Raw genomic sequence first — 26,408 nt, 5'->3', positions numbered from 1 at the left:
ATTTTTCCCCTCAAAATTGTTTCCCAGTTAATTTGTACAGATTTCCACACTAGAAAAAGTGGAAAACCTTATTGCCGTCTCCCTCCGCTGTGCATGCCAAGCAGTCCGCCGCGCCGCCAGCATTTACAAACCGTTGTTTTTATTATGATTCCGTTATGTACATGATACATGTCGCCATTCCTAGATTTGCCCCTTTCAAGCTGGGGAGGGAACAACGAAACCAGAAACAAAGTGGAAGATGCTTTAGCCGTTCCAGTCAGAACGTCCCACGTCAGTGTTGAAAAGCGAAGAAGTGCACATCTGTTAAAAGAGTGAAAGTTGGGGATCAATCCCAGCCTCATCCAGAAGCTAATCCCATTTACAGCTAACTGTACATCAATCATGTACACTGCAACTTAAAGGCACAATGCCACTCCCATTGGTTTATATCTGCAATAAAACAGTCTTAAAAACAAAAATCTATTTTTCTTTAAATATCCCCTATGGATGTAATGCTTCACAAAATAAATACTGCCAATATTAAATAAAAACTTGCTCCATCAGAGGTTTAAAGATGAGTTAAGTGGAAAGAAAAATCACACTGTACATCATTACTGTGAGAAAAAGACCAACATTCTGTAGCTCTTAATACGACACTATAAATACATCATTTTGCATAGAGTGCATAATACAGTGGAAACAAAATGGCACTAGAAATAAATAAAAATAAACTAAGTGACTGATTGGAGTAAAGGAATCTTGGAGTACAGAAATATAAAGAAAAAAAAAAGTCAGTTCAGTCAAACACTAATTATTGTTTCAGCCTTGATCACTGCTTACAAAAATATCAATAATGCAAATCATAATAATAAAAAAAAAGTACAACAGTGTCAGTATGGTAAAAAAATATACATATAAAATATGGACAAAACATTCAATGTTGATAACTCGGTGATTCTTCAGTTGTTTTCCAAAAGTTCCCAGAAACAACAACAGCAGGCTAATTGGAACAGTGCGTTTGGCCCGTTTAGGAAATTCCCAAGTGTTTGGACTGTGAGAGACGAGGAATCTGCCACCCACCATGCGGTCAGTTTGATTTAAGAAAGGGGGTCAAATGGCTTAGCTCCACAGTTCGTACAACACAGCTTCCAAAAATAATAATAATTTTTTTAAAAAATGAAAAAAAAATTCTCCCTTTAACTCTGACGACCTGTTTCTGCACCAAACGATGACACCGCACTGGTTTACAGTCTCAGGAGTCATTACATGGAGGAAGTAAAGGAGATGAAGGAGACAAATTTCTGGATCGTTTACATTCAAAACAAAGCCGCTTCTGCAGAGAAGCCCGGCGGAAAACATTCCAGTTACACGGCAAGAAGCAGCGGCAGCGTTTGGTCATGACTGGGAATGGAAATCATCTTTATATTAATGCTTTTTCAAACTTTTTTTTTTTTTTTTTTAACCGTAAAGCACCTACCCACTCTGACCCAAAAACAACAGGGATTTGATGATTGGTCCGTCTGATAGGTTTAACGACTAAATACGTGATCCCAAAAGCATGTTTTTAAACCGCCTGAAAACGGTGACATAAAGGAGAAATTAACTCTCACTGTCCTAGAAAAAGAACACCGTAGGAAAAAAAACAGCGCAGATCCGCAGTTAAAAGAGCACCAGTAAAATCATATAATGGCGGCCGAGTTCAACCAAGACCACCGCCAGTGGAGGAGGCGCTGCTGGAAGAGCTGGTGATCCGCGCCAGCGTGGTCAGTCAAAAAGTTTCAGAAACTATCTAAAATTTAAAAAAAAAAACGCAAAAAAGGAGGAGGGGTTCACAGGTGAGCCGAGTGTCATAGGTTCATTCGCAGGTGCTCTGGCCGCCGGGAGTTCAAAGGGTACGCCTGCTTTTTGTAGGAGCCCGCATGGAGGCCGGAGGGATGCCTGATGGGAAGGGGAGCGGAGGTCTCTGTGGTGAAGCCGCTGCTCGTGTCCATTTGCTCCGGCGTGGAGACCTCCATGGGTTGGTCCACAGAGCTGCTGAGGGAGAGCAGGGCCGGCGCGTCGGTCAGCGGGGGCCCGCGGGGCCAGCAGTCCCCTCCGGCGAACTTCACCGGACTGTGGAGCCACAGGAGAAGTGTCAAATGTGACTGGCTGGAGAACGTGGTTCGGGTGTTAGAATGTTTTCTCCTTCTACACATCGGCATCAAAATATTATCAGTAGCGGGATTTTCAAACAGCCAAAAAGGGCGAGCCTATTTACAAAAAATAAATAAATTTAAAAAACACAAAGACTTGTTGAACTGGTAATGTCAGATCTTGATAACTGAATCGAAACTTTATTTGTCATTAAAAAGCCTTTTTATTCCTTCATTATATTGACTTTATTCTCATATTTTAAAAAGTAAATAAATTCTTAGTCTGTCCTTAATACTTTGTCGTAGAAACTACTCGCATAGTTAGTATATAAACAACATGGTGCAGAGAGCAGATGCTTTCATTAAAAGAACAAAAGCCTACAATGAAGGAAACGCTGTGAGGTTGTAAGCTCCGCCCCCTTTGGTTCTGCTATCTCAACAGCCTGCTCTGAAAGCACACAGGACCTGAGACTGTGTTGGATGAAGCTGGATGATGAGAAAAGACAAAGTGGTTCATATTGAGGGTTTGGCAGAGCTACGATCCGAATGGGACACTTGACTGCTTACGTAATGGACGCAGTTCAGCAACAGTTCTTGAACAGGAATCAGAATCTGCCAATTGAGCAACTTTAGAAAAGCCAATGATTGGAAATCGGAGTATCTGCAGACTCAGAGCAAACGTACTACTTAACTATGCTCTGACCACAGAGCTCCAGCAAGCGAGCTACATTTACAAGGTCAGCAAGTGAGTCATCAACAAGGGGGAGACTTGTTTTGGAAAAACTTGTCAAAGGCTGGGGTAATTCAACAAAACCCGAGACAAAAACAGCACGGTTACCTCACAGGTGTCCTTGGGCTTCCAGGGAACTTCCGCGGGGAGCGGACCTTTGGCTCGAAGGAGAATTTCTCCTTGAGGTTCTCGAGCACAGACGGCGCTACGTACGTGAAACCCTGCAGCAGAGCAGAGGGACAAAAAACAAGAGAGACATCTGAGTCCCGCCTCTTCAAAGACCAGATTTCCAAAAACAACCCACAGCTGATGATGAGCAATGAAACTGAGTAAACCATAACATGCAATGTGGTGGAAGAGGGCGAGAAGCTTCCAGGAAAACTGGGGAGGGAAGGCGGGGGTGTCTGTGTATGTGTAAAACACATGGGAGGCATTAACCGGTTCTCGTAAGACAATGATCGGTGAAAAAGAAACGGGAGAGACATTACGGACAAAACTGCTCTCTTTTTCTTTTGCAAGTTTACTTGCAGAATACCTGCAAACCAAATCGCAGACAGTTTGGCACTCGTACTTGAAATCAGGGACATTAAGTTCAAGATTTAGGAAAGAAACAAGAATGTTTTTAAAGTGGGAGATTGGTCAACAGCATCCGGCAAATCTCAGGGAGCTGAGAGGGTCAGGAGGCGCCGTGTTTGTTTCTTCTTCTGTAGTCCTCGCCAAAGACGATGACTACATGGCTTATGCATCAATAAAGTAAAAGCCATTTGACATTAAGTGGCAATGACATGTTGCTTTTTCACTAGAGATCCACCAAGAAGGTTACTGTTGACATGAGTCAGACAGTTTTAAGCTTGACAGAAGAACCAATCAGTCTTACTCCTACATGCTATGTTAGCTGTGTTCTTTCCTTTGGAGGAAACCGTTTCTCTGCCCAAGTGCAGTTTTGTGGTCAATCGATGGATCTTTAAAAAGCTTGACCTACCGATTCGGATTATTTTTCTCTTAAAAATTTGCTAAACATACAAGTTCATAAGCTGGCAGCAGTGGGGTGACCGCAGCGTTTTCGCAGGTTTCACTAAATCAAAAGTTAAGACTTTTTAAGACCAGTAGGATTGGAATTTAAGACCTGTACCTCAACAGAAATGTTGTCTATCCAGCCAACTCGTGATAAATTTGCACTAACCCAGGACAGACGCAAAAGAGAAAGGCAGTGAGCTCGCGAGGATGTGTTAGCAAACGCAGTGAAGATGCCCGAGTGTGACTCAAACTTTTTGCCTGAAGGAAAACTCCTGCGAAAAAAACCTAAACAGAATAATCAGTTTTGAAAAGCCATGCCAAGACAAAATTTAAGACCTGTGATGAATGCGTTGAAGGTCAACTAGTATGAGAAATAAGACTTTAAGGATGCGTAGACACCCAGGATGATTGTTGACCGCGCACATCCTGAAGTCAGAGGTCGTGCTGGTCTGTCAGTTCTCTCTCACAGCAAAGAATATCAGCTTCATATGCAACAGAGATTGGCTGATCACCGTTCTCCCAAACTTAAGGAAAATCGGGGCCGATTTATAGGTTTTGGGGCCACGCCCCAAAAGATTTAGTTTAATTACGAGAATATAGTCATAACAATAGCAGAATAAATACTCAATTTTACCAGAAGAACATCTTAAAATGATGAAAAGGTCATTTTAATTAGAAAAAAGAAAATGTATTTTTTTGGCATGCGTAATTTTTTTTTGGAGTTACTACTCTGAATATTATGACTATATTCTGGTCATATAAAGACTTCATTTGCGTATAAATGCGGCTGTATTCTGGTAACATTATGACTTTATTCTCATCATATGAATCTGAGTGTGTCCCTAGTAGTCCATCAGAAAGTTGACCTGAATTCAAAGCCCACATAAATAGAAGCTGTAAAATACGTTTGTCAAACAAAATGGCGTGCTACAATCACTCTGAGCGAAGAACTTTTTTAAAAGGAGAGAAAATCCTGATTTTCCAAAGATTAACTTTTCAAAAAGCAAAAATCGGATTAATAAATAAGACCTATTCATCGCCCAACACTTCTCTAACCGAGACGGCGTGCCGCTCCGTCTGGCACTTGGAACTCACCAGGAAGACTTGATTAGCGCTTTCGCTGAGCGTGGCGTCGTCGGGGCTGTCCACTGGAGTCTGGCTGGTGAACTTGGAGTCAAACTGGCTGACATCGTCAGCTGATTGCTGCCAGGAGAAGCCAAACTGTTAATCACCGCGCAGTTAAAAGGGGTCACCATTGATTTCTGCGAAACAGCGAATGGGTGTTGGAGCGAAATGAAAGCCTACGAGAGCTGGGCTGACCTTGCAGGGTCACAAAACTGGGATAATATATGTAGAAATGTCTGTAAAGCTCCTGCTAGCAAAACAGTTGTCAGTAAAATGGGAAGGAAATGGAAAAGTCCCACCAGAAACGGTTTGAAGGGAGGTTCTACTTTGCGAGCGAGGAGATCGTCCCAGTTTATGAACCGGAAGAACGAGTGAGCCTGGAAAGAAACGGCATTTCTCCCTTCAGACACACCACAGGCGAAGCTTTTCAACCTTCGGGATGCAGATGGATGCGTTTACCTGGACCTCAGCGGAGTCACCGACTCCACCGCCGAGTCGTGTTGAGGCACTTCGTCTCAGCAGCTGGGAAGAAAACAGGTTGGAGAGGGGCTTTCCCAGCTTCGTTGACACATTTTTATGGTTTTATTTCCAGTTTTTTTTTCCCACGGTAAATCACGATTGAACTGATTTATGGTGATTAATCTGCTGTTGAAATGATTGTCAAGTAATTTAGTGATCAAGTAATTGTTAACTCAAGTATACAGAGTCAAAACAATTCAAAACAGAAAGACAAAACTGTACAAAAATATACAGATTTTGCTTTTAAAATATGTTTGTTTTGCCTTCACTCAGATCAGATTCACTAAAGGAATACTGTGTTATTGCATTTCGGGCAATGAATTGTTTATTTTCTTATGTAGAAAACTAATTGAATTATTTATTTGCATCTTTTTATGAATTTCTAACATTGTAAAAAAAAAGTCTCCAGAGGTTAATCCAAAAAAAATCTGTGGAATTTCTTTTATCCAATCAATCGACAGAATAACCGACAGATTCATCGATCGCTAAGATAATCGTCGGTCCTACCGAGGCTTTGGACAGCTCACCTTTTTCAGGAGGTCCCTGGCGTCTTGCGTGAGGTAAGGTGGAAGGCTGAGCTTGCATTTCAGGATTTTGTCAATCGTCTTCTTCCTGTTTTCACCCGTGAACGGAGGCTGACGGAGAAAGGTTGGTCAGAAAACGAATCTTTTCTTCTTGGATTTGTTACCTCAAGAGTTGAGCTGTGAAAAGCAGACAAACAAACAAAATAAAGGAGATCTTACTGCTCCGGTCAGCATGTCGTACATGAGCGCTCCGAGACTCCACCAGTCCACAGCGCGATTGTGCCCGCTCCTCATGAGGATCTCCGGAGCCCTGCGGAGGGAAGGAAGGAAGGACGTCGTTCACACGGCAGCTCAAATGAATCCACGGGGACTGCAGAGACAACAGATCACCGTACATGTACTCGATGGTTCCACAGAAAGTGTGGGTGTACGTGCCGTCGTGGATGGACTCCTTGCACAGACCGAAGTCTGTCAGCTTCACGTGTCCTGCAAAGCAGACGAAGACTTGCTTCAGACGCCACATGATCAATAAATCGCTAAAGTACGGAGGCCTCTGAGCTCAGCGCGCTCGCCACTGATTCGAATCAGGCTCCTCACGTGACGCAGATATCGACGTCAGATGTAGGAATGCGCACGGTCATGGTCAAAAGGTTTCGGCAGATGCCGTGTTTTGCTAACTTGAGCTTTTCTGGCACAATGTTTTCAATCTGATAGGAAACTGGACCAGATGTGTTTTGGAATCATTGTTTTCCTCAGAAGACACGCACGCACCAAACGTAAACTCCTGCAAATTTAGGACACCAGGCTTCCATTTCGTCGCGAAGAGGACTTAAGGGAATCTTCTCTAAATGAGAGGGGAATGTTGCCGCCGCCAGCGCAGAGCTCGCTCAACGCTGGCAGCAGGTGGAGACGAGCGCAACTTTCCACAAGAAAACAATTCTGCTCATGAACACTGCAAAAACATTCAATCTTACCACAGATTTTTGCCTGGTTTTGAGTGAAAATATCTTGGTACCCTTGAAATGAGACTAAACTAACTTTTCAGCAAGATATAAGAACTTATTTTAGGTCAATAATTCTCAAATATAGAGTTTTTTTTTTTTTTTTAAACTACTACTGCCACTAGTGTTTCTCACTGAGTGTTTCTCATTTATAATTTTTTCCATACCTGCCAAATTGAATCATGTTTTTTTTGTTTTTAACACAATAGTTGTGTGTTTATGTATTGTCAATGTCTTCCAGGAACATAAGTTACCCAGGAATATTTCTTTCACATTTTTCATATAAAAAACACGACCAGTGGGTTTAGCAGATTTTCCGGGCAAAACTTGATGTCGTAATAAAACCCGAAGTCCAGCACAGCATTGTTAAGTCACAATCAGTGACCAGAAGTTGGTGAAGCCAACGTGTCGGCTTCTGCTCCAAAAGTTTACATTTTGAGGCATTTTGAGGCACTTTGATGCGTATTTCCATGCTTCTAATTTCAAACAACGAAGAAATGTTTTAAAAGTGTGTGACTGCACTCCTCAGTCTGAGGGAGCTGTCTGTACCATTGTTGTTGAGCATAATGTTCTCAGGCTTCAGGTCTCTGTAGATGATCCCTTTCTGGTGCAGATGACCCAACGCCATGGAGATCTCCGCCAGATAGAAACTGTCAACGGCAAAAACACTTCAGCAACGTAATTTCGGCGACTGGTTACAAAAACGGAGACAGCATAAATCAGTGAAGTGTCAAAATCCCTTATTTTGATTTTAAACGTGAAAATGCCTGTCAAATGATTTGTTTTGGTCTGACTCTTAAAAATAACAGAAAGCTGGACTTTTTAACAGGACTGTGGATACTTGTGCATATTCTCTCCCCTCTAATCGCTGTGTTTTCAGTGTCTGTAGCTGGAGATTTTTCTCACCACGCCGTGTCCTCCATGAAGATCCCCTCTCTTTCCAGCTGCATGAAGAGCTCTCCACCTGCAGTCACCACAATCTGTTTCAAGACGTACTACACAAATGAACTTACCCAATGTTTCATATGCTCGTATTTATAGAAACCACAGCAGAACATGAGCTATAATCCGCCGGGGCTTACCGCTCAGATACTCCAGGATCAGGTAGAGCTTTCCTCCGGTCTGGAAGGCATAGATGAGGTCCACGATGAAGGGATGCTTCACCTCCTCCAAAATGTTCCTTTCTGCTTTGGTGTGTGCTGTGTCCTTTGCGTTACGCACAATCATGGCCTGGGAAGGAAGGGAAACACGAGCGCCGCTCTTCAAGAGTTCGGCTACGCACAGATCACCCACCGATTGTTCTCCGCTGAGTATTTTTGCAGATTAGAGGTCGCCTCTGACGTACGCCAGGAAATTAGAGAGATCCACTGACCTTCTTCAAAACTTTCATGGCGAAGATTTTCCCTGAGGCAGCACCTGTCACTTTGCGAACCTGGAAGACCTGGAGGGGGAAAAAAAATTAAAAATTGAACAGCGATAAGAATCAGTCAGTCTGAAGCTGAAAACACACCAGCAATGCAGCACCGTGAGCTCATCAGTGTGTGAAGGCTTTAAAATGGTTTCCTATCCTAATATACTGTTATATAGGACACTATCTAAATGTAAAATCTCTGTAGCTTCAACTCAAAAACGCAGAAAACGACATGTTTACACTAGGGACAGATAAAACCCAAGACAATAATAATAATAATGATAATGATAATAAAATAAAAAGGTGAAAAACAAAAAAACAACTTACTAAAAAGACGTAGAAAATTGAAAACAAAACACACATCATGTCAAAAGCCATGTTGTTATTTTGAGATGACTTTCAAGTAAGACATTAATGATGGCATGATAATGTACATTTGCACCTTTAAGTACCAATAAACTTTTATTTTGTAAAGAACATTTAACTCTGAAACTGGGAGATATCTTAACTATCAATAAATGGTATCAAAAACCGCACACAACTGACACCTTAAATAAAATGGATTATGTCTCTACAAACAAAACTTCCCTTGAAAAGAAATGCACATCATAACAATGCTCACTTTAATCTATCGTGATTATTTTGGGCAGCAGGCTGAACTAACGTATTAAAGTCCTGCAGGAGCTGATTTACGTCAGCAGGTGGCAGAGTTGCACCATCTGGAATGACAACATGCTCGTCAAATACAAACCAAATTACTTGTCAAATTAAAATCGCACCATAGAAGCGGAAAGCATCAATATCAAACGGAGCGAAATGACCGTCACATTGAAAGTGTTAACTTCGGTCTTCGGAGAAAACTGGAACTGCAGGAACAAAAACTAATGGATCATTGTGTCACTGCTCCTTGGAGTGACACAATGGAGCGTCACAGAGGTTGCTGCTGCGGCGCGTGTCGTGCGGCCGCGTTTCGCCCTTGAGGCACCTCCACCAGATTCGCCACAATTATTTAAAAACACAACCAGCAATTACAAAGCAGGTATTTCTTGGACCTGCCAGTTGTAAACAATGTTTCCTGCAGACGTAATAGCTGCGGCTGATGCGAGCTGCGGTTAATAATGAGCCACGTCCCAGTAATAAACTATGCAGTCATCGCAACGAGAACGCAGGTAGTTTATTTAATGCATCTGGCTGGTATCTGCGCTCGCTGCGAGGGGACGACAACAACAACAACAGCAGCAGCAGCAACGTTTCCAGCCAAAGCAATAAGTTCAAGTTCATTTACCAGAAGTAGACACGACGATTAGATAATAATCCGAGGTTAGAGCGTAATTAGACATATTCCAGACAAACTGGGGGGATTTCCACTTGAAATGACGTCGGACTCTGCTGCTAAGCAGAACGATTCATCGCAGTCAGCAACAAGTAAACTGCTCTCACTTTCGCCTTTTTTTCCGCTTGCTGGGATGATTAAGACCCATCCCTGCTATTACAAAAATAAACCAATGAGGACACGGCTCACCGCTTCCAGGACTGGCGTAGCGACAGGGCGTATATTCTGAGATGTTCAACACCAACAAGAAACAAAGAGCACATCAATATGGAATGTAATTTTATCTATTTTTTTCACCAAAAATATCTGAAACGTGTGGCTCCACTCGGTTTCTGTGCTGGACTTCCAGAAAACTGCAAGACTGCTGAAACACTGACATTCTTTAAATCAAGTCTAAAAATAGAGCTGTCTTTGATTCATAATAACTGGATGTTGCTCTTTGAACTGCTTTGTTGCTGAAATTATATAATACAAAAAAAAAAAAAAAAAAAAAAAAGTTGAAATGTTTGCAGGTTATTCTAAACAAATCGAAAAAATGCCTCGGTTCTGGCCTTTGACTGGTCCATCCTATTTAAACTAATTTACTGTAATTGTATGATTACGGGTATTAAGATGGTGAGAGGATATTCAAGGTCTTCTGCAGCATCTATCACTTTTCTTCCAGTTGTCTTGACTCCAGCTCAAACCACGCAAAAGTACCCCCACAGCATGATCCTGCCACCACCATGTTTGTTGTAGTAGGGATGGTGTTTTTAATGGTGAGACGCGAGTTAAAGGGCCTAAAAGCAAATTTCAATTCAGAATTTGAAAAAACCCCAAAACAAAACAAAAAACAAACAAGTTTGTAGTTTTAACATGACAAAATGTGTAAAAATTCAGAAGCTATTCATACTTTTGCAAAGTAATGAATTTGAGATCCGATGGTTCAGGGTCCAAACTTTTTGTTTTTTCTTTTGACCACAAACACAAATATTGACGTAGTGGAGCTGCGGAGTAGATAAACAACAATGACAATGTAAAACTGTCCTGACATTTCCTGTATAAAGCCCCTTTGGTGCAAAAATCCCCCACCGGCTGGGATCACTCTGGACTACTGTCGTGTTCTCCATTTCAGCAAAGGCTTGAAAATGCGAGAAAAACAGTCAAACCTCACTGTTATTGATTCAAAAGAGTGAAATGAAAAGTGATCCGTCGAAAGGAAAATATCGGGGGGATGACAATAGAAAATGCGAAGCCTCACCTTCCCGTAGCCACCTTTTCCCAGAACCTTCAGCAGCTCAAAGCATTCCGGTCCGATCTGCTCCGTTCCCTTGTTTACGCTGTTCTCTGAGATCTCAAACTTTTCACACCCGTCCATGTTGCTGGGAAACAAAAATTGAAAACAAGTCACCAGGCAGTACTTACAAAGGATTAAACATGAGCAAAAGCTTTCTAATTTGCAAAAACAACGTGAGATACAAAAACAAAAGCTGACTAAAATGTTCACTCGCACGCGGTTGTTTCATTTTTGTTTTTGGAGTGAAAAACGACAAAATGACTTGAGTGCGTTTTCTTTTCGATGCTCAACCAGAGCCGTTGCGAGCCTACTGAAAGGTCTGAAAAGCATTTCAAGAGACGAAAACAATATTAACGCATTAAACCGTTGATCAGTCTGTTAAAGTAAGAGTGGTTAATGTTCCTCGCTGCTTTCTTCAGACGTGTCCGTAAAAACACCAAGAGGTGCAAAAAAGTAAATAAATAAAAATGTAACTTTTTTCAAAATGCTTGACCTTATTAAACAGTTGGTGTTTAATTAGGATGTTTTAATAGTTGTGAAAAGGTACAGCTTTACTGCTTTTAACTCATAAAAGCCAGCAACGTTTTCTTCTCTGAAGGATAATTTGGGTTAGCATTCCTGCTGCTTGATGAGATGAGGAGATGAAGCCCAGTGGAAAACGGAACAGCTTCAACATGCGTTTCTAGAAAGCATCTATCAGCACCAGGGATGCAAACAATTAATCGACTTACAATTAACTGTCAATTAATGCTTTACGAGATTAAAATTAGTTCCAATCAAACTAATAACGTCCGATTAGACGTTCTTCTGGTGGTGTAGTTTGGCCGCCATCCAGCAGAGGGCGCCGCTGGTCATCCTTGGATTAAAGATGGTGGCCTCACCGAAAGGGTAAGGAGAAATGGCATGCAAAAATGCACTTTATTTGGTTCTGTTTTGAGATATTTTTTAGATTTATTTATATTTATTTCAAAACTAGACAAGTCCCTGAAGTTTTACTTTCATGACGCTCATTCAGTCGTGCTGCCTTCTCAATCGAAGGCGATAAAGTCTGTTGTACTTAGTATTTCACATATTTCATCTTCTATTTTTAGCTTCAGCAAACGTGTGATTTCCTGTGTTGTATTTTATAAATATGCGTAAGTTTAATCTTGTGAGAAAACCACAATTATCTGTTTATTCAGTCAGTACTTGACAAAAATGACAAAAAATGGGTAAAACATGACTTACTTTTTTAAAATGTAGTGTAATGAAACTTTTTTGCCTTCATGTCAGAAAAACTTCGACTGATTCAAGAGAAAGCTCAAGTTTTTAAGAAAATAGTCGCATATCAATTAATCATTGAGTCAGTCAATTAGATTAACTCTTTAAATGATAACTTGCCTTCACGGTACTGATGAAGGCAAGTTATGCAATCAGTAATTATGTAACTTTTATTTGTGCAGGTCAGTCTCACTGAGACACTGGGTTTCATCATTCTGAGCTGGGAAGAAATATGGATAATTTAATATATCAGTGTGTTTCTGGGTAATATTTATTGTAAAATACTCAGAGAACAATAGTGCATGATTTAGAGAGCAGTCTTGAAAGTTTGGTATGGCTTTAAGCTTTTCAAAATAATAATAATAATAAAAACGTGACACCATTTTTTACTCTATCGCATCCCACAATGCAATAGCCCATTTGCTGGGATCTTTCAGTTGACAGTGAGAGACAGCAGAAAACCAAAGAGTTTTCTTCAAAGGGCTTCTGTGACTGCATAAAAATTGCAGATGTTTGTAAAGTGCCTCGAGGGGACGTCTGGAGTAATCCAGCGCGATATAAACAACCTGAACTGAATCAAACCGAATTTGATTCTGTAAAATCAAAACGGATCGGGAGCTGTAGCTTAAACAACTATAAGATGCCTTCTATAGGGACTGTGCACAGATCATTGCAGAAAACCACAATGCTGAAGTTTTCCCGCTAGTTAATTATTCAATAATACGATCCAAGAAATTCCTCTTAACAGCAATGCGAAGAACCCTCTGATGGTGTTTTAGCTGTCAATGCTACTGCTGGAAATGATCCCGTGGTTCAGAGACACTTAGTGCACTCAGCCATTAGATGAAGTTATGAAAACTAAAGTCATTTGAGCTGACAATAATCAACATGAGAAGTCACATCAATAAATTGGGGTAGGTCAGTATTAAAAGTGTAGCTTCTAAGCTCCAGACAGCAGTCGGGATGCAGTGACTCATCACTTACAAGTCAAAGGTGCTGCACTGGTCCATGTCTTCACCATGCTGGGTCTAAAAGCAAAAGCGACAATGTAAACAAATATTAAAGCCAACACACATGCTTTCCTTGTGGCTCATGTTTAATGACGTGAATACAGAGTCATTTCCAAGCAAGTAAAAAAAATAACAAGGTTCGTATTCATAACTAAAATCCATACTTAATTAGTTTAATTTAAAACAAAAAAAAGTGGGAGGTTTCCTGCATGACGCTGGAGTAAAAAGTGGAAGGGAAACTAGCTAACGCTGCAGAGATTTTGGACAGACTTGTCAGCATAATGACGTGCTGATACTCAGTATGGCAGTCATTAATTTCGTAAAATTGTTTTCAAGATAAGCTGCGTTTAGAGGTAAATACGTCAAAGTGTTTGCACTTTTATCTAACGCCCATTTTCGTGGTGACATACGGTAGCGGTGACGGACGCTAGTATGAAGCGTCAAACCGCAGGTATCTCTATTGTCGGACAAGCATTCGAGTTTTACGAGTAACACTTGTGTCGTATTTGCAATATCGCGAATTTGAATTTCCAGCTTATTTTACCTAACATAAGCTCCTTGTTAATTATTTACTGGGAATGTCTGAACAACTTTACTGTGTATTTTACTGAGCTAAACGAACCGCATGTTTCGCCTGGTATCTAGCGCCGAGATTCAATATCGATGAAAACCGCAACCATTCGGGCGCAGGAATCGGTTCGAAGATGCATGTGATTCTGTCACGGCTTTATCTTATAAAAGTCTAAACATAACCACAACTTAAAGAGGGAAAGGGCGGGCAATTAAATGTCCGATAATGGAACCCGTGTAATTGAGATTAGCAATGTAGGCCGCAAAGCTGCCAAGTGCTAGTTTGTTAGTTAGCAAACGGCGGGCTCAGCGATAAACTCACCCCATCCTCAAGTTCGTCGTCGGAGACGTTCTCATCCGGTTGATCTAAGTCTATGTCGAAAACCCCGGCCATGTCAGCGCCACTTGAGTCAATGTTTAATCAGAGAAAAGCAGTCCCGCTCTCCCCACCTCATGGGAGAGCCATCGCCGCAACAACCGGCTACAGCGAAAAGCGTGAAGCTAGCCGAAGCTAACCAAAACAACACGGAGCGGCGGCGCCGCGCTACTGTGGTCCGCGCAGGCCAAAATTCAGTCACTTCGCGAAGTGAAATTGAGCTAATATTTTAACCTCGTTTATTCTGCTTTAACCTCGTTTAAGCAGAATAAACCTCGTTTATAAACCAAAATATACATGGATATTTTTAGACATCCAATAAGGTGTTTTCATTTCAAAGTCGTAAACAATTAACAAAAAATATTAACAGTGTTTAACAATATTTATTTATTTCATTTTTTATTATGTTCTTTTTAAAAAACACGAAGTGTATCATATTATATTGGTCCTACCAGGAGATGGCAGCAGCGAAAGATTTTTTTTTCCTTTTTCTCTGTTGCTTCCTTCCATTAATTTTAGGCGCAAAATGCCTGAGCATGTCTGCAGCACTTTTTTTCTTCAGCACCCCACATTACCGAGTAATGCAAATTACCCTTTTAAATGCCGATTTGTCCCCGAACTTGCTTGAATTTTTCAGAAAACCAACGTTGGTTGCTCCCTCTAGTGGCCAAGAACGTCATTGGACATGTTAGAGTCCCTGAGAAACAGACAATCTTGAGACAGAGATGCAGTTCAACCAGGTCTTTATACGATACAATATTGACATTTTAGTTTTTGCATTTAATTCTGTATCAGGCAACCAGATCAACCTGATTTCAATACATTGTTTAGCAATTGTATTGTTATTGCTTGAGGAATCTCTACTAAAACAGCACCTGTTCTCTCACAGCTTTACAAAATAACCACAATGTAAAATATCCCTTTATGTTTATCGCTTGGAAACTAGAATGTTTTTTTGTTTGTTTGTTTGTTTGTTTTTTTTGGGGGGGGGGTTCCTGGAGGCTGAGAAAGAAGCCCACCTGCTACTTTTAAGATAAATCTTTCATCCTAACATGTCAAAGGTCAGTTTCATGAAGATATTTTTTTCCGATTGAACCTAAAAAAACAAAATGCTTTCCAGTGACGAGAGAATTAACAGGAAAACCGGTTAGGTGCATGTATGACTGAAGTCTCTAGCATCTGGCCTGCATCTGCTGCTTCTCTTCACTACACTTGATGTGATGTGGAGGCGGCAGAGAACGCTGACTGATAAGGGTTTATTTACAAAGCAACTTATTTACACTGCATCTGACCTGATATCACAGTGAAAAAAAAAATGAAACCATTCTCATATGAAATCCCCTCTGTGTCCACAGTTTTGAATCTGGAAGGCCAGTTCTCACCGCAGCTTCTTTTACTGTGGGTTTGTGTGGTTAGGTAGAGAGGTGGGGGTTCAACTAAAGTTTTTTTTTTCTCCTGCCTGAGGAAACCCCCCTACATCCCCTGCTGGGCAGCTTCACTTTGACCACTGGCTTCAATCCCATCCACAGGGTTTGTTTTACTTCTGTTGCCTTGTGATGAAGACCAGCTCCGGTGGATGACAAAATCTGTTTTCTGCGTGTGTTCTCGGTTCTGTTTATGCTGAGAAAAGCAGCAGACTAGACACCAGTAGACAGTGGAGGTTCCGTGTGATGACTTGAGGTCAGTTTTGTGTTGTTGTTTTTTTCACCCTCCACCCCCCAATCATTCCGCATATCAACAGTATGAAGAGTCAGTCGCTTAGGGCTGATGACTGAAGGAGTCGGCGATTTCAGTTTACTTTTGTTTTATCTGAATGCATGTGTGGGCTGCAGGACTCTTTCTGCAAGGAGTTTGAATATTCTCCCTGGGCACATGCATGCACAGGGAGAATGTACGTCCAAAATCATGACTGTTCGGTTAACTGGCATCCCTAAATTGTCTCTAGGTGAAAGTGTGTGTCTCTGTGCTGCCAGGCACTGGACTGGCAAGGAATTATAACAGTATGAGAGAGATAACCTGTGAAAAAAAATCGAGTTCACAGTCAGAAACAACCAATCAGAGCCAGGAGGAAGGTCTTGGCGATGGACCTTACATGGTACGTACAGGCTAATGGCACGTTCACAGCAGGCTCCTCCTAAGGAGAAGGAGCTGTAGCAAAAGGGAGGGTCTGAGAAGCATGTATACAAGAGTGGTTGACAGCGCAAAGACCCGCCTCCGGGCTCTCATTGAATCTCAGCTTTTGACTGTATGTGGTGAATTTCTGCATGTAGCAGTGGGACCACAGGGAGAAGGCATAGGAGCTTCTCATATTACTGTAGTAATAACTATCCATCCATTTTCTGAGCACCCTTCTCCCTAACGGGGTCCGGAGGTGCTGGTGCCTCTCCAGCTGCGTTCCGGGCCAGAGGCGGGGTTCACCCTGGACAGGTCGCCAGTCTGTCGCAGGGCTAGTAATAACTAAATAAACGTGACTCCACATGGATCAGCGGCGAAACATGTACACCATATGCAGAGGCTACCGTCTGCAATGCGGTGGTCTCTGGTCCGACTCCCAGCCAAAGATCATAAGCTGCATGTCCTCTCCAGCTATTAGTGAATAAAGTCCACCAGTGCCACAAAACACTTTATATGAAGCGTACGCTTTTAAACACATGGTTAAATAGAGCCATAAAATCCTCTGGGCGGAATAGACGCCAACTTTGAAAATCACATGATCAACTACATTTTGAGGAACCCATCCATTAAGTTAGCAGCAGTTTAAGCATAAAAGCCCAGACTTCCCTCTACCAGCTCCTCTGGAGGAATCCCAAGGCGTTCCCAGGCCTGAGAAACACAGTCCCTCCAGCGTGGGTCTTCCTCTGGGTGGGACGTGCCAGGAACACCTCACCGGGGAGGCGTCCAGGAGGCATCCTATAACCAGATGCCCGTTTGGTTTTGTTCTTTACATTTAGTCGTCTTTTATAATCTTCACGAAGCACTTCCATCTCCCTGTTGAAGAAAAATACATGAAATTACACACAGGTGGAGTTCCTTTTACTAAGCAGGTGGGGGGTCTGGAGGCAATTTGTGGCGTTGAATTTTATTTGGATGTAACAAAGTTGTGGCAACTGTTTTAGCACGCGGCTGACTTTTCAGAGTGTTACTTGTAAAAAATAAAAATAAGGAAATAAATACAAGTTTTACATCCCTTTCCATCCATATCAACGTTATTTGCTACTCAATACAGAAATACAAAAAAACAATAGATATCAGTTTGTGGCTGTTTGGATTCGCGGGCTGGAGAGTCTCGATGCGGCGATGATAATGGATGCAGCTCAACATCAAAGCTGCATCGAAGAACAGGGGGTATAAAGTGCTGGGAAGGGTCAGGTGAGGTTGTTAAAGCAGTAAAAGTCCTCTGGTGAAGTAGCACTGCAGGAAAGCCTTTCCAGATGATCTGCATGGGAGCACAGCATGTTCGCTGTGGAGTCTGGTTTTGTTTGCTCTTTGTGGTTGTTTGCAGCATGTTGATGGGCACGTAGGATACAAACAGACTGTGCACGGTAAACAAGTTTCGTGCACAGTATGCGCAGAGCCCTAAAATTAAACCTGATGCCACAGAGACTGAGGGCTTAAGGTGGTAAGAGTAATGTCACGTGGGGCTTTGATGTCCGCACACAAGGCACAGGAACACTTCTGACAGAATCCTGGCTGTAATTTGTTTGACATATAATAAAAAAAAAAAAAACAACACCGAGTTCAGAAGGTTGTTTTGTCTTTGTTTTGTTTTTTTCCACATTGTCGAGCAAGGGTTTATGATCACTTCAACAAGTTGTCAGTTTTCTTTTGTCTCCGTTAGTGTCGCAGTTGGGTGTTTCCAGCATCATCTCAATTTACTGTGTTCTTCATTGGCAAGCTCACTCTTTGGAGCCACTGTACACCCTGGTTTAACATAATAATCACAACAATGGGAGCCATGCTGTGTTAGCTTTCCACAAAAAGAACCCAGCTCAGAGCTTCAGAGACTGACACACACACACAGAGAGAGAGAGAGAGAGAACAGAAAATATTCATCCCTCGTGTCACACTTCTACAGGGTTGGTCTTTAGGTGCATGACTTACATAGGGGACATCCTGTACCCGACCACGCACTGGAACATTTTGTTCCTGCCTTAACAGCGCATTCTGTGCACTACCCATAGTGTTCTCTGAGGAAGTATGTATGGGACTCAAAGAAGAACATGTGCATGTCAGTAAACACAAACATGTAGTTTAGTTCAACTAGTTTCACTTTAGTAGTTCATTTCCCTTCAACTCACACTTTATGTAGCGTCATCAGAGAGTGATGTATATTTCAAGTGTTGATTTATGTTACTTTTGACGAATATGGTTTACAGCTAATGAGATACGGGGACATGGGCAACTGCCCAGGACGGCATCTTGTCAGGAATGGCACCTCCTAAGCCTCTGTTTCTTTCATTAGACTAGAAAAGCACATTTAAAAAAAATAAAGACATTTTTTCTGCTTGTTTGTTTTGACAATAGTAGTAGGTGTATAATAGTTTCTGGCAGGGTGGGGTGGTACCAAGTCCTGCTGGAAAGTATATAACTTTTCCTGGTTCTCCTCTGACTGCGGAGTTGCTAAAAACCCAGTGGAACAACACCAGTATATGACATGACACTCTATAATTCCTGACCGACTGTGACAGTCTTTCTCTCCTTAGCCCAGGTAGTGTTAATGAAATAGTCTCTCGCTGAGAAAGTTTTTGATGATTTCCTTGAAGGCGTCAGTGATTGGTTTTATGTAAGCTGCAACCCACAATAAAAAATAAAAAAAAATTAACAGTAAGAAACCAAAAATATAATATAATAGATTTTAAAATATTGGACCTTTTCATCCATTTGTAGAGGGCACAAATACTTCATCTGAAGCGCAGAAATCGTCTCTCATTGGCGTAGTCATGTGAAGAAGATCGAGTCATCTTGTTCTGAAGGAGTCTTCCTCCACTTCTCGAGTCCAGGCCCAGGTCATTTTTCACAGAACTCTGTTCTATGTGAAAGGTGTCTGTGGGTGTGTTTTATCTGAAAATGTGCTCAACCTTTAATGTTGTCTGCTGCCTCTCTCCGGTTTTTGTATCTGCAGCCAACAGAAATAATTGTTTGCTTACTAGAAGCAATGAAGAATTACATACATTTGTAACCGAGCCGAGCTCTGACGTCGATCGTACTGGGACATAAGACCCATGTCAAGGGAACTGGTAACCCATACTCCTTAAGTACTCACCACAGGGCATATCAAACTCATGTAAACTGGTTGGATGAACTCCTATGAACTTCCATGAATTAACAGTAATAAACAGATAATATAATATAACACTGTGGACATGTACAAAGAGAACACCAGGTGGTGTTAGAGCACCTGTTCTTTTTCCTCTAGACAAAAAGTGCCCTTTTGAAATACGTGTAGTGTGTAGCCTGTAATAAATCTCACCCTACTAAAGCAGCCAGCTGTTCCAACTGCCACATAAGACGCCCCTTTTTTATACTTGAGCACCTGGCCCCCTCTCCAGAACGGTCCAAGACCCTGCTCAAGGTGTAGAGCTGGTAATGTGCTACACGGCTAGGTGGAAAAGCACACTGTTCCTTTTTGAATCTGAGACTTGACTATTCGGTGGACCCTCCTGTCCAGAACCTCAGAATAAACCTTACCCAGGAGACTGATATGACCTTTTCAATTATATTCTAATTTACTGAGACACACTTGGGTCACCAACCAGCATCTAGTCGCACAGATTTATTTTTGGTTTAATCGTGGCTCAATCTTTGAGGTTCCTCACTGGAAGTAATCTAAAATATATGCTTTAATAAATTCAGAATGAGTTTTTAAATATTTTGGCAATGGATTGGCACATGTGGAGAAAGTGTTGAGATGAAATGCAGAATGAGAGCAAACAAAGGTGAATTGATCTACAGTCATAAAAAACTGACTTTTTTGAATTTGTACTTATTACATCTTACTGTAAGGTTCAAAATAACAAAATGCTTAAGCCCTGACTTTTTTTTTTTTACGTGCTTTAACATCATGTTAAAACACACAAACCAAATATTTGTTAAAATCAGTAAAGACGTATATCACTGCTTGTCCTACATTTGTTGAGGATTTAAGCTTATTCAGAGAAAAATGTCCAGTCTAGTTTTACATCTAATGGAAAAGAAAACATTCTCCTCCACATTGACATCCGGGCGCTAAGTAGAATCTGGTTAGATGTGCAAGCTTTGAGTTTCATCTTTTGCTTTTCCCTTCCGAAAAAGAAGTTTAATCTTTCCACGTTTCGTTTTACTTTGACTATCAGTTCATTTGATCGACAGAGGACGTGTTGTGCTCACCTTTAAGTAATGTTCTGTCCTGCTAATCCAAGAAAATGTAGCTTTATGACTCCGTTAAATATCTACCTGTTTGAGGTCAGTCACGGTTGTTCCGGTCCAATCAGGGACCATAATCGGTACTATTTCAGAGTCAGGTGGCCCAAACCATGAATGGGAACCCACGACCAATTAAAATAGGGTCTAGGATAATATTTTTAAAATTGAAAAGACGATTAAGGTAACATGGTCATGAAATAGCATTGCTTAAGAGTGTGAAATAGAAGATGGAGAAAATAAAATTGGAATGCAGAGGTATGAAATGGAGATATGACTTGGTAAAGGGGCTTATCAACTCAGAACCGTCCAAAAAAAAAAGTTTGTACGAAACTTTTCAATTGCTACTAATTGGATTGTCGTGGGAATAAAAACTATTTAGGTTTTAAGGGGCAGTAATATGTAATTTTCCAGGCACATAGTGCCACTTTATAGTACAGTCAAGTAACTTTGTTATTGTCAGTTGTTCTAAAAAATTGCAATATTTAACTTCATAATTCAACACCTTGAAATTTTAAATTCCACCTCTGTCTCTTTAAAAACCTCTCCACCTTCAGGAAGTCATCACAACATTCTGATGACATCATGCCTCTATTAACTCTCTAACAACATTTCTACCAGCATTGCACTAATAAGCAGCTTGCATAATGAGCTCTGCAGATGTGCATTTCCGGCAGGCATTTGCTAATTGCAACTGGCTAGTCTGAAGGAGCTGAGTCATGGGAGAGTGGTGCTGTGTGAGGCGGAAGCTTGGAAACTGCAGTGCTGAGGAGGAGCTTTGTCCTGAATGGTTGCCAAAGGAGATTACAGGATTTCTCAAACATGCTTGAAAAAAATCAAAGCAACACTGCAGGTTGAGGGACTGGCATTATAACATGACGTGTAGTTTAAAATAGTTGATTTCACACAATAGTGCCCCTTAAAAATCACACTTCCTGTTTGATTTTTGACCCTTTTTGTTTGCAGGTTGACGCTTGCCTTAATGTTGGCGATTGATATAATGCTTCCCAAACCCGCCATAAATCAAGGTGCTTCTCACATGTTCGCTATGCGGCTACCGGTGGTTTTTCCACTTCATTCTGGCGTTGCCTAATTTGTGTAGGAAAGCCGAGAAAGAACACACACTACCGGCGATGGTATGCTTGGAAGGTAGAGTGCTGCATTCCTGAGTAATATTTTGAAGATGGCATCATGTCATGACACAGAACCCCGAGATGATGTGCAAAGCTGTGCGTAAGCAAAACTTGAGGAGAGGCTGCTGCAGCGGTGGATTGCTGCTGTCAGATAGCAGGCATTCCATGGGCTTAGTAAGAGCTTCTCACGTCCACAGCCGTGTTATTCCTGGGCAAATATCTACAATTTTACACCCACCCTCCTCCCAGGCGTGCTGCACCTTGTCGAGCTTGCCGAGCACCAGTCACTTTCCCTCGGAGTGTCTGACACACCCAAATGACATCAGCGCATAAAAGGTAAGCTGGCAGTGAAAAAAAACCAAAACAAAGCAGAGAAGTAAATGACAGAGATTTAGGCAAATTTTTTCACCGCTCCTCTCAGCCTTGTTGTGACATGTCGGCTTAAGAGCTCAGAAACTTCTTTTTAATGAGTTTTACCCATCGTTCTTAATGCAGCGCAGAAGCTGAGGTATTGTAGGTGCACACACCCTTGTTGAAATGAACGGGTTGTTGTTTTATTGCGATGTAAAAAAAAAAAAACCTGAAGGTTGTTGTACCTCTCAGGTCTTCTGGTTCTGGTTCTGGTTCTGGTTCTGTTCCGCGTCACCAGACCCAGAATCAAACATGGAGACGCAGCATTCAGACTCAGAACTGCAAAACAGCTGAAACACTGAGCTCCTTTAAATCAAGGCTTTAAAATCACCTGTTTAGAGTTGCTATTAAATCTTAACAAACATAATATTGATCAACATATTTAATGTTTATTGATCATTTTAATAATGGCACTGGATAAAATTGTTTACACAATTGTTGATTGTATGATGTGTTTATGATGCTTTTATGTTTTCTTGGTGTAAAGCACTTTAAATTGAATTGTTATTGAAATGTGCTGTTATGCGTGAAAATGCAAAGAAGGAAGGAAAAAACCCCGTCAATAAGTGCGTCAGTAAAACAAATACTTTCTGACTCGGTTCCAGCATTCCGCCATCTTGGATTCAAAATCAGTTGCAGCAAATCTGATTCAACTCAAATATACTGACGTTGAAGGATTTTGCTGATTTTCCCACATTTTAGTTAAAGCCACGAAGATTCAAAGAGTCAGAAGGAGCTTGAGGTACCAATGAATCAATGGCTCAATCAAAACCTAGGCAGAACAGAAGACCTGTGGTTTCACATGAAGTCGAGGTTGTGGACCGTGGAAGTGGTGAGAATCCGATGAAGAATGTTTGCTTCCTACTAAACACAACTGAACCAAAAGGTGCTGCAAACGAAGATTCTTCCTTTTCCCTGACAGATTGATTCACTGGTCTATTGAGTTGTATGATATAAACCTCCTGCTATAAGTAGGAGGGCTGCGGGGGGGGAAAGTCGAAATGGTTTATCGTCGCCTCATTTATTTCCCGTCAAAGAAAACAGCCATTTCGCCTATTTTTACCTACTAAAGTAATTATTACTGTCATGTTTCTTTAAATCTGCCCTGTGGTTCCATTGGGTTTTTTTCCGAACGTCAGCTGCAACTGCAGTTGTTCTCAAGTTTTGAAAGACCTGCATAAAATACCCCAGCAGTGCCTCTTGGCACCAGGCATTAAAGCGTCTGCCGTACTGGTTTCGTGTGGACAGGAAGAGCAGAGGGTTCTGCCAAACTATGCTGTTAAAATACCCACACATCATGGGTTATTTCTGCTCAACACGGACGGATGTGTTTTCATGTGTCCTACTAGATCCAACGCACGCATCGTCATATCCCAGTTATGCTTTGAATGGCTGCGTTTAGATAATTGTAAATCTCCGACCAGGGGCCAAAGTGGCTGCTGATATGTTCGGTAGTCCATCTATCATTGTGAGGAGAGCTTGTGATCTGATTAAAAGAAGCTCTCCTCTCCCAGATGAAGTGAATTACGACGGGTATGAAGCTGCTGATAAGCCTGTTTGATCTCGCCATGCCAAAGCCACAAGAAAGGAAGCAAAGGCTTTTGGAGTCGGGTCTCTGCGCTAACCACAGTTATGATGAACGAGTGCTTACAGGCATGTGTTTAACACAGGGGAACAGATAAGTCAGGCAGTTCTTAATCCCAGCGTTGAGACGCCTCATGGTTTAAGCCGGGTGGTTTTTACTAATTTCTTTATTTTATTTTATTTTTTTAATGAACTCGGTGCCCGTGTAAACACAAATGCGTGAAACGTTCCTCAAATGCAAATAGAGTGCATGTCAGAGTTGTTCTGTTTAAATTTGGTCACATTTTGTTTCAGTAACACCTGAAAAAAAAAAGGAAAAAGAAGCCTTTGCGTTGTGTCTGTATTCAGTACCAACATATAAATTATGGATAAATCTGAAGCGAGGCCAAAAGAAAAAGAAAAAAAAAGGTTTAGTTTTTGGGTTTTCTACAAATTAAAATCAAAACAGTCGGGCTGCGTTGGTTTTCAGCTGCCCTGACTAAATGCCGCCTTTTAATGCTGTGACAGCTGCAAGTCGTTGGTGTCTCCACCAGCTTTGCATACCTGGAGATGAAAATGTTTGCTCATTCTTCTTCAACAAATATTTCAGTCCCAGTCGGGTGGACAGAGAACATCTGGTGACACCGGCGTTCGTTCGGGTCTGGACCGGGCCTCGTTCTAATGCCTGGACGTGACTCCATCCAAAACCATGGCGTCATGCTATGGCTGAAGGTTTTGTGTTGGTCTGTCGCATCAAATCCAAACAAAAACACACGGAGCTATGTGACTGGAACATGACAAAATGTTTGTCTTCACTGTAAAAATACAACATTTTACCACAAAGCTTTTGTCTACTTTTTCATGCAAAAAATACAACAGCATGTTTTACATAGATAACAAATTAACTAAATCTTTAATCTCATTGTACATGTGCACTCATTCCTTAATTTAATTTCTGTTGTTAACTAATGTTGACATTCTTCATTTATCCCAAAGGGGAATGAAATATGGTCAGAACTTTTAGCATCTAGTGTCTTGAAAAAGTAGTGATGCTGTGGCTCAGAGGATTTCCAGTAGCAGCCAATGTTACGGCAACCTCAGGAAGCCTCTGACTCAACGAGTGGTAGAACTCGATTTCCGGGATTCTGGGATGATATTCCAAAGTAGCATGTCCTGGATGAAACCATCTGTTGCGCTAATAAACCACCTGATTTGCTTTTGCTGCTCCTCCTGTACAGAAAGTCAGGCGGAGAGATGTTGGATAATCCTGGCCCATCATGACTGATGTGAGAAATAGTATGAACTTTCTCCTTCTCTTGCTGCTCTTTTAACTCTTCACTCTGATTGACAGTCCTAAATATCAGACTGCGCTGGTTGGAATATATGCATAAAGAAATAAAGTGTGGACACTTATAAAACTGATGCTCCAAACGTTAAAAGCCTTCCACACATTTCAGCTGCACAGATCAGATCACCAAATTTTAACTGTTCAGTTTGAAATGAAAACAAAAACCTTTTTTTTTTGTGTGTTTCTACATCTGAATTTTTTTTTTCCTCCATGAACTGGGACTGCTCAGTGAGAAAGCATCACTGCTACTCGCAAAACAAAGAAGCTTAATGTGATTTTTTTATTAAAAGGAAAAAAAAAGACGACAGAAATCCACCCGGTCAGCATAATTTAATGAGACAGAGTGTGAAAGGAACTAAGTGGATAACCAAATGCAGAGTGGGCTCGTGGGTGGGCGGTGGATGAAGTCAGTGATATTTCAGCATCCCCCGGTGGTTAGGCTGCTGACAGGGAGGAGGAGGAGGTTCTGGAGGAGGGGGTCGTTATTACATTATTAGAATCTCAGTCCAGCTGCCTGTTTGAACAGGTATTATCTGAACCCTGGAGGGAGGGGAGAGCTCCAACCGGAGTCCCCAGAGGCAGGGCGAGGATGGGAGGGTGGAAACGGCTCCATCTTCACGGTGCTCTGGGTCTGGGAGCAGCACAGATCGACACCAGAACAGGTTCCACACATTGGACCGCAGGATACAGGGTGATGCTGCGCGGATCCTGAACAAGTCTGGTCTGAAGTCAGGCGTGGCTGCAGCATGTACCATCAAGATCAGGAAGTTTCCCTCATGCAAATGCAAATACCTGAGAAGAGGCTTCCAGTTTTACACGTAGAACGTCTCTAATTGTTTTATGAGTGTTTAGAAACGTGTACAGGTAGTGATACAGATTTTATCAAAGTTTTTGTCATTATTTTTAATAGTATTTTGTGTAAAAGGTTTTGATTAGTTTCCTAATTTACCCCATTGTCAAATGATAAGGAGTATTTCAAAAATATTTGATTTAAATCTGAATTTAAATCAAATATTAATTAATTCAAAACTTTGAATTAATTTTGATTGATTTCATAAGGCCATAAAAATCTAATTTATAAACAATTCAAGTTGTAAATAGTGCACAATTTGACACATTTTCTTTCTTTTCTTTGTTAACATATGAAAAAATGCAGTGGTGCCATAATTCAGAACTAGCAGCTAAGCTCTGGCTTGGGATTCTGAAATGGAGATGATGTCAGCGTGGCAGGCGCAAATCAGTAACGTGATAACCGTTTGGATGTGAAACACTAGATGTGGAAACTGGAGTT

General features: G+C 41.4%; 1 protein-coding gene across 1 annotated transcript; it reads right to left on the bottom strand.

Annotated features, from left to right (window-relative positions):
* Positions 1-122: 122 nt before the first annotated feature.
* On the bottom strand, positions 123-14,403 carry rps6kb1a (ribosomal protein S6 kinase b, polypeptide 1a). Its single transcript, XM_055043638.1, has 15 exons — positions 14,210-14,403; positions 13,292-13,335; positions 11,012-11,132; positions 8,400-8,468; positions 8,110-8,257; positions 7,934-7,991; positions 7,577-7,677; positions 6,422-6,512; positions 6,246-6,336; positions 6,030-6,137; positions 5,443-5,505; positions 5,283-5,360; positions 4,954-5,061; positions 2,950-3,062; positions 123-2,091 (listed from the first exon to the last, which is right to left on the bottom strand). Exons 1-15 carry the CDS (start codon positions 14,279-14,281, stop codon positions 1,827-1,829), a joined length of 1,530 nt encoding a protein of 509 aa, XP_054899613.1. The 5' UTR covers positions 14,282-14,403; the 3' UTR covers positions 123-1,826.
* Positions 14,404-26,408: the final 12,005 nt, after the last annotated feature.

Source organism: Poeciliopsis prolifica, unplaced genomic scaffold (genome assembly GCF_027474105.1).
Source record: "Poeciliopsis prolifica strain line A6 unplaced genomic scaffold, Auburn_PproV2 SCAFFOLD019, whole genome shotgun sequence".
In the NCBI taxonomy this organism is placed as follows: Eukaryota; Metazoa; Chordata; class Actinopteri; order Cyprinodontiformes; family Poeciliidae; genus Poeciliopsis; species Poeciliopsis prolifica.
Note: the sequence above shows the minus strand (reverse complement) of the source record. Positions and strands in the feature narration are given on the sequence as shown.